The 9,431-nt window shown below is 41.4% G+C and overlaps 1 protein-coding gene across 1 annotated transcript in view; it reads right to left on the reverse strand.

The window, feature by feature from the left end:
• LOC107713282 (sodium/glucose cotransporter 1-like) overlaps positions 1-9,431 on the reverse strand; it is a 39,917-nt gene that overhangs the window by 21,722 nt on the left and 8,764 nt on the right. The window contains exons 6-8 of the mRNA XM_016518737.1: positions 8,602-8,707; positions 2,659-2,739; positions 2,361-2,572 (exon numbers count right to left, since the gene is read on the reverse strand). Coding sequence (XP_016374223.1) covers positions 2,361-2,572; positions 2,659-2,739; positions 8,602-8,707 — 399 coding nt within the window. The remainder of the gene's footprint in view (positions 1-2,360; positions 2,573-2,658; positions 2,740-8,601; positions 8,708-9,431) is intronic.

Raw genomic sequence — 9,431 nt, forward strand, 5'->3', positions numbered from 1 at the left:
TCCCAAAGAAACCCAAGATAACAGGACTTAATGACTACAGACCTGTGGCCCTAACGTCTGTGGTCATGAAGACATTTGAGAGGTTGGTGTTGGCTTATCTGAAGGACATCACTGGACCCTTACTGGACCCCCTGCAGTTTGCTTTCCGAGCAAACAGGTCCGTGGATGATGCAGTCAACATGGGACTGCATTATATCCTACAACATCTAGACAAATCAGGGACTTATGTGAGGATCCTGTTTGTAGACTTCAGTTCGGATTTCAATACAATTACCCAGCACTCCTCCAGACTGAACTAACCCAGCTCTCTGTTCCTAGCTCTATCTGTCAATGGATCACCAGCTTTCTGACAGATAGGCAACAGCTAGTGAAACTGGGGAAAACCATGTCAAACAGCTGCACCGTCAGCACTGGCACCTCCCAGGGACGTGTTCTCTCCCCACTGCTCTTCTCCCTCTACGCCAACGACTGCACTTCTACTGACCCCTCTGTCAAGCTACTGAAGTTTGCAGACAACAATACAGTCATTGGCCTCATCCAGGACGATGATGATTCTGCATATAGAAGTGAGGTTGAGCAGCTGGCTGTCTGGTGCAGTCTTAACAACCTGGAGCTGAACAAGCTCAAAACAGTGGAGATGATTGTGGACTTCAGGAGAACCCCCCCTGCACTCCCCCCACTCACCATCATGAACAGCACTGTGGCTGCAGTAGAGTCATTCAGGTTCCTGGGCACCACCATCTCTCAGGACCTGAAGTGGGACAATCACATTGACTCCATTGTTAAAAAGGCCCAACAGAGATTGTACTTCCTTCTCCAGCGAAGGAAGTTCAACCTGCCACAGGAGCTGCTGATACAGTTCTACTCTCTAGTCATTGAATCTGACTTGTGCACTTCAATAACTGTCTGGTTTGGCTCAGCTACAAAATCAGATATCGGAAGACTACAGAGGATGGTTCAGACTGCTGAAATGATTATTGGTGCTCCCCTGCCTAACCTTCAAGAACTGTATATATCCAGATCACTCTGAATCCCTAACATCCAAGCCATCTCCTTTTTGAACTTTTACCATCTGGCCAGCGCTATAGAGCACCGAACACAAGGACTGCCAGGCATGAGAGAAGTTTCTTCCCCAGGCAATCTACCTCATGAACAGTTAAATGTTCTCTCACATACGGTTCAATAAAAAGATGTGCAATACCACATTTGTTTACTCAATACTACCCTACATCTTATTCCATTCCTTTGTTGAGGGTGCATGGATTCCACCCAGTGTATGCAGATTCTTAAGAACAATGTTTGAGATTGAAGTTACGCCAGGGTTGGTTGTTTCAGCAGGAAAATGACACAAAGCACTGTTCCAAATCTAGCAAGGAATTCATGAACAAACACAGATACAATGTTCTAGAATGGCCATCCCAGTCCCCAGACTTCATCAAAAATCTATGGATTGATTTGAAGCAGGCTGTCCACGCTCGGCAGCCATCAAACCTGACTGAACAAGGCAAATTTTGCATGGAAGAATGGTCCAAAATACCTGCAGCCAGAATTCAGGGACTTATCAGTGGCTATAAGAAGCATCTACAGGCTGTTGTTTCAGCAAAAGGTGGCTCCACTAAATACTGATGTCATTATTAAATTGGGGTTATCAAACAATTGCACCTGTCTGTTTTTGTAATGATTCATATTGCATTGAATCTGTTGATTCAATAAATGTTATTTCAGAACTGAAATGTTACTGTTTCCAAATGGTATAAATTATATCCAAATGAAGTTGCTACTTCGAAAGCCCAGCAGATTATAAATTGAAATTATGATAATTATCAGGGGTGCCCAAATTTTTGCATAAAACTTTATACTTAAGTTCCATTGTTTCCTCAGTTTATTGTCAGTTGTTGTTTGTGTATTGTGCACCCTTTTGTGTTGATTTGGATTACACTGCGTTTATTCTTTGATTAAATACCTCCATGTTGGACCTTTGACTCATCTCCATCTTTTGAACTTTGAAATTGTGACATGAACATTCAGAGAACATTCAGAAATAACATTTTCAAAACTTAATGGAAACATTCACAAAATCTTTAGAATACAGTTTACTGGGTAGAAAGTGTTACTGAACAAATATCAAGAACAATAACTATTGACAATTATAACGATAACTATATTAGCGTCCACTCCAATGCACGTTAGTGTTCTGTTTACTATAAGAGTGTGCTGCAGTTTTGTCGTCTGCCACTTTATATGCTCAAGCTCTTTAAAGTCAGGATGGATTCTGACTGGCTGCCAATGTTTTTATTAATCATCAGCTGAAAAAATTGTTCTGAAAATGATTCCAGTAGCCATCATAAATGGATCAGTACCTGGTCAGCGCACCAGTACCAGGTGGCTTGGATAGAAAGACCAAAGACCAGGCCAGGCCAGGGCAGATCGCCGGTGATGGGGTCTCTAAAGATGTGGAATGAGTCTGCACGAGGAGTGTAGCACTCTTCACTGATGTTCACTCCCACCACTGACGGGATCGCAGTCATGTATCGGTCTTTGAAGTTCTCATAGCCTCCCACCTCATTGAACGCTGCAAGAAAACGGTTGATGTTGAAGCAAGTAGTCATTGAGTGTTGTCCAAAGTCACACAAATCACAAAAATGTGAACAGACGTACCAAAACCCATAAGAATGAATGATCCCACAACCATGATGATGGTCTGCAGGGTGTCTGTGTAGATGACTGCAGCTAGACCACCTGTAGAAGAAACCGTGGTTTATCAATAAAAATCAACTGAGAAACTGAAAAGGATGGGAAAATTATGTTTTTAGAAAAATGTACTCTTGGCATTCATGTTGGCTTCATTTTAAAAAGATGTTTATAACATTGTCAAGAAAGTTTTTCAGTTAAATTATCTCAAAAATGTCATGTGGGGTCACCATCAAGTAAAAAGTAGTAACATTTTCTTTACTTTATTATGTGTGAGTGTATACATCTCAATCATTATTTTGCAAATTATATATATTAGGGCTGTCAATGTTACCGCATTAACACATGCCACCACTGCATGATACGCAAAGTATGTTTTCTTGGCTGGATAAAGCAAACCAGCCTCTCTCTAGCCTCTCTTTTGATGGTTGGGGATAGCAATCAATGTAGAGACAATTGAGGTGACGTGCAGGTGTCGTACAGCAAGCAAGCGTGAGTCCATTCTATTGATGCACAAACAAACTGTGTATGTGCGCTCTTGACGTACAGATCATACATTGTATTTATGCATAGACATATTTCAGTACATTCATGTTATTTCCACACACATTCAGGATAGAAAATACAGTTCTGTGAGACCCACCCTTCAATCTTTTGGTTTACTTTGCTGGATAGAAATTTTAATCTATTGACAGCACTAATATATATATGAAGTATAGTAAGTGTATTTACTTGTCTCATTAGTGTTTAGTGCAGTTGTTGTTGCTACGAAACGCTTGTTTTGTTTACTGGGTGGAGACGTGCTGATATCGCGTTTGGTCTCGTTCTGTATCGCATATCTTGTCAGTGTCTGCGCTTGCTTGGCCATTTGTTGCGGAGAAAATAAGGAAAGTGTGTCCAGCTGAATTAATTTAGTATTTTGTTAGAGGGGTATAAAAAAGCTTAGTTTACCGCGGCAGCCGTCGCGTGAAAATAAACAATACTTACACTACCAGAATAAAAATCTATTTTCTATTTTTACATTAACAATGTAATCAATAATCTGTTTATTAAAGCCAAGTATGAATCTCATCAAGTTAGTATTTTTAACTTGTTTAACTTGTTTTTAACACTCTATCCTGCACCATTGCCACTCCATTTCCCAGGTTCCCTCTGCCCAGGAACTCATTATCAGTTCACACTTGTTTCATATCAGAAGAACTATTTAAGACACACACACACCCCTACACCCACACACTCACAGTGCGTTCCAAACAGGATATATTGCCCTCCGAAGGGCATCTTGGAGTGAAAACAATCATGGCCGCCATATTGAAGGGTCGTTCCAAACCAAAGTGCTCAAAACTGGCCACTTCAAAGGGCCCTTCGGAATGAAAGATTTCGAAGGGTACAACTGATGGACACTTCGGGCTCCCATGATCCTTTGCGCAGATTCTTAGCATGATGACGGCACCTCCGTGTGGGCACGTGATGATGACGCAGAAGGGCACTTCAAGAAACAGTTGTTTGGTCCCCTACACCCTCCAACCCTTCGAAGCTCTCACTCCAGAGGGTAAACCCTTTGAAGGGATTAGGGCATAGGGATGAGCCCTTCCGAATGGAACGCAGGGAAACTCACACTCACTCACTCACTCACACATTGCTGGATATTGTTGGCCTGTAACGTCTTCATGTATTCTGGGTTTTCTACAAGCCTTGCCTTGCCTTGCCTTTGTGTGTTTTATCTTGGACCGTTTATCTGTTTTATGATCGTTTGCTGCCTGCCCTGACCTTCGCCTGTTTTTGGATTACCCTTTTGGATTGCCTTGTTTGCTACTGTTTGCTGGTACTGGACCCTGCCTGCCTGACTATGTTTATTATTAAAGCCTGCACTTGCATCCACATCACCGTTGTCACGCCTCCCTATGTAACAGAATATCCAGCCAAAACCTGGATCTAGCAGCTTTATTAAATGACCCAGACCAATCATGGACCCAGTGATCAGATTCGCTCTTCACCCTCAAGGTAATCGGTCCCTCGAGGATCACATTCAGGACTTTTTAAACGTTGTTCATCACTCTGATTTCCCGGAGTGTGCACTCATAGATTTCTTTTGCCATGGACTTAATGAACCACTATGAACTTAACTAATCTGTCATGGTCTTTGAGGCTCACTATGTCAGTTTTTGGACTATGCTGTTTTGCTATGTGGTTCTCCTTTCACTGTGGGAGAGGCAGAGACTTTCCACAAAATGTCCGCCAGCCCAGAGACTTTTTACAAAATGGCCACTGTTCCAGAGCCTGCTCACGTCAAGCCTGTCAAGCCAGGGCCTCTTCACAACAAGGCCACCATTCAAGGGCCTGTTCAAGTCAGGGCCACCACGCCAGAGCCTCCAGCCATTATGAATGTCAAGCCACAGTCTTCAGCCATCACGGATGTGTTCCCGAGCATCATGAATGTTGCATTTGAAGACACCAAGGCATTCCAAAGGAGTTTGAGGCTGGTTTCCAGTATGGCAGACCCGCTACACACTTAAGTTTGCTGGTCTCAGCACTCATAGGCCCGCAAACCATGATGCTCTCTAGTTTACCAGTCACAGCGCCGTCTGTCTCGGAAATAGACACTGTGCTCTCTGTCCTGCCTGTGAGTGCTACGGTCATTCTATGCATTTGGGCCACACACATCGCCGTAGCTTCCCCAGAGGTGGTATCTTCTGCTGCAGAACCTCCAGAGGTGGCGGCTTCCGCTGCAGAACGTCCCGAGTCATCTGTGTCCTCTCCTCTCAGGGCACTGGTGCCACTTATGAACTCCTTGTCCAAATGCCCGCACTTGCGGTCTTTGCACTTGACCACTTGACTACTAATATGACTTATTTCCTGTATTTGGTCCAAGTGTTCAAGTGAGCATGAAGACCACAACTGTGTGTAGAACTTTTCATTACCTGATGGGACACACTTTATAGTGTTGTAAAAATGCAAGTGTTTACAGAGTTTTATTTTTATTCTCTTCAATACTTTTCATTTTAAAATCAACTTCTAAATGTCTGTTCAGAAGTCCCTATAACAGATGACAAAATTTAATTGTATGGTGCTTCTAAATAAGTGAATAAAATCAGTTGCAAATGTTTTACAAAAGAATTATCACCACTACACATTTGCACCGATAAAACGTGCAACTCTTTGTTTTACTACCAAATTATATGTAATATCTAACTATTATTAATATTTAACATGCAATGGAAAGGTTTCCTTGACCTCTAGCGAGAAGTCTCACGATTTATTTCCAGAACATGATGCATGATGGGATACACTAAGCCTTGAATACCGCTCTAGAACGGTATTCGGATAGTGTGGATTTAGTGTGCGCTAAGGGCACTGCGCTTTGGCGTTTTTAAGACCTTGCGCACTTCCTGTCGCATGCACGCACTCTCAAGTGGCCAAGACCACAAGTGTGGGTATTTGGACAATGGGGAACTCTTAGTCTGCCCTGTCATGGCCAAGGAGCCCATTCCTGAACTCTCAGTTTGTCCTGTCACGGCCAAGGAGGCTGTCTGTGAATTCTCTGACTGTTCTGTTCTGGCCTTGGAGTCCACCTGTGAACCCTTTGACAGTCCAGTTACAGCCAATGAGGCCGTTTATGAACTCTCTACCTGTCCTGTTACAGCCAAGAAAGCCGTTTATGAACTCTTTGCCTGTCCAGCCACGGCCAAGGTTACCATTTATGAACTCTCTGTCTGTTCTGTTTCCAAAAAAGAGGCTGTTCGTGAACCCTCTGACTGTCCTGTCACGGCCAATGAGGCCATCTGTAAACTCTCTGCCTGCCTTGTTACGGCCGCAGAGGCCGTTGTTAATCTCTCTGTGCTCTCTATTAGAGACCTGCGCGGGATGGATTATTCAGTCCCGCTCCCGCAAGATTCTGTCCCGCGCCCTCCCGCTCCCGCAGAAAAATATCTTATCTGGGCCCGCTCCCGCCCGCACATTCATCTTTTGTCCTGCTCCCACCCGCAAAATCCCGTATAAAAGTAATCAATATAGATTTTTTTTCAGCACATCAAAGAAATTTACATTAAATGGTTCTGTAACATCTCCTAAGATCCACAACATCCCAGCATAAATGCTCCCGATAAAATATTTGTCATTTAGGCTAAGCATCAACATTCACAAACCACTGTTATTTTTAACAGAAAAGCAAGCATGGGCTGTTGCGTGCATTGTTTGGCATGGTGGCAGAATGCGAGCAGTGCATGCGAGCAGAATGTTAGCACGCAATTTCAGCACTGCGGTGAGTAGATTCTAACTTAATCACCTCTGGTTGGCCATTGTTCCAGAAATCAACAGCTGAGTCTGTGATTTGCTACATTGCGCAACGCTTTAAACACGTGTTATAAACAGAAACTCTACCTAGCTTGCGCGTGTTAATCATTTTAATGTTATTAGTTGTTCTTTTTGCTTTTGCAACACATAAATAAAAATGTATATGTTTTAGACATTTTATGTTTAGATAATTTCTATTTTGCGGGAGTCCCGCGAATCATTTTATTCTCCCGCATCACGCACACACACGAGTCTCTTCCCGCCCGCACCCGCACTCGCCCATCATGAGTTGTCCCGCGCCGCACCCTGTTGCGTTGGGTCCCGCGGGTCCCGCGGTACTCCCGCGGGAGTGCAGGTCTCTACTCTCTATTCCAGTCCCACCTGATCCGGCGTGGTGGTTCCCTGCACCATCAGTTCCACTGAAGTGTTCCTCAGCTCTATCAGCTCCACCCTGGTGGTCATCTGCTCCATCGTGGGGATCTTCGGTCCCGTCTGCTCAGCTGTGGTGGTCATCTGCTCCGCCGTGGGAATCTTCGATCCCGTCTGCTCCGCCCTGGTGATCTTCTGGTGATCTTCAGCTCCGCCCTGGCTCCCTGCTCTGCCAGCCCTGTCCGGGCACCCTGCGCCACCTTGGTACCCTTCTTGCCAGCTGGAGTTCCCATAAGCTCCTCTAGAGGACACTCTATCCCGCACTCTATATATCTGAAGTACTTGATTATGATTTTAACTGTAGAGTGATAGTTGATATTACATTTAAAGTTAATATATTTATAAAGTTAATATATTATATTATATATTTCAAGTGTATTAAGTTGCAGCTTCATCATTACTAATTACAAATAAATTTAAATACATGACATTGCAATTGACATCCAATTAAATGTCTAAAAAACAGTTCACATTTAAGCTTTTTTGCACTATATTATATTACTACAGTATATTATTTCCATAAAGATTTTTTTAAATGTATATACTTCTTTTTCACAAGGGTGAACTAAACTTGCCTTGTCATAAAATGTCAAATTATCTGATATTTTAAGAGACTTTGACCTTCACCCACTGTAATGAGAGTCTGCAGGGGTCCTCTATGATATCATTTCCTGTTGTGTTTTTTACTGCACATTTTTACACGTTGGTCGCACCACATGCTTTGGATTGGCTGACAAATGTTTTTCATATATTAAGCAGTAATTTTTTTAATATATATATACAGAGTTTTCTCATGAATAAAAATTAAATATATTATTAAATTACTTTTCTTTCTAAGAATTTATTTATTTTTCTCTACTACAGTATCAGGACAGTTGTATCGCCATAAAAATTTTTGACTATATACTCTCTATATGAATTTTAATTCAGAAATTGTGAAGCAGCATTGTATTAATCTTTGGGCCTCTAAAAACCTTAGCAACTGCAGTTTATCAGTCACAGAAGCATACAAACACTCTCAGCCACAGCTGAGACATTTACTGCTGATAAGATGATTTCTGATTTCTTACAGTTTATTGTTGGTTATCTATCTATCTATATGTCTGTCTGTATATATGTGTAAAGGGAGAGTGAAATACTGATGTAGAAAATGTAACTATAAAGTATGCAGTATTTCAGTCAACAGACCTGTTACTGTGTAAAGAGCCGTAATGAGCAGCAAAATAACAACAGCCAGGTAAATGTTTAGTCCCAGAGCCTGGCTGATGAAAATGGCTCCAGCATACATGTCCGCCTAAGAGGTGAAAAAAGGAAGAACAAAAAATGAAGGTGAACTGTCCATTTCAAAACAAGGTCCTTATTTTTGAAATCTAAACCCACTTTAGTCTGACTGCATATGGCCACATGGACATCACAGTCTTTTCAAAAGACTGTCAGACTACAACCAGTGTTTAGTGAAGATCTGATTTAAAGAGGGCTGGACAAACAGCAATTATCTTTTAAGCCTTAAGTAGTTTATTTAAAATGTGTGTTCTTGATGTGTCATAATTTAAAAAACAAGTACAAATATTCCACATAGTCTCTCATAATTGATTAAAAAGCTGCTTTCATAATGATTATAATGAATGTTTTGTCTTAAAAAAAATCTAATTTTCTGATATTTTAAGAGACTTGTAGCGTTATTGACAAACTATTTTCCTGTTTGACACTGTAAAACTGCTTTGACACAATCAGCATTGTATAAAGCACTATATAAATAAAAGTGATTTGACTTGACTTGACTTGTTGACCTTCAATCACAGCCATGACTGGTTTGGCAGAGATTGCAAGTTTATGCCAAATTACTTAATAAGGTTTTCTTTTCAAGAATTTCATTATTTTTCTTCATAGCGATATCAGTGCAGTTGTATCACAACAATATTTTTTACTTTATACTCACATTTAAAAATGTCTAAATTAATTTTAATTCATATATATATAAGCTACATTCACAATAATTATAAATTAATTATAAATAA

The sequence above is a fragment of the Sinocyclocheilus rhinocerous genome, unplaced genomic scaffold, assembly GCF_001515625.1.
Source record: "Sinocyclocheilus rhinocerous isolate Xijiao unplaced genomic scaffold, SAMN03320098_v1.1 scaffold688, whole genome shotgun sequence".
NCBI classification, from domain to species: domain Eukaryota; kingdom Metazoa; phylum Chordata; class Actinopteri; order Cypriniformes; family Cyprinidae; genus Sinocyclocheilus; species Sinocyclocheilus rhinocerous.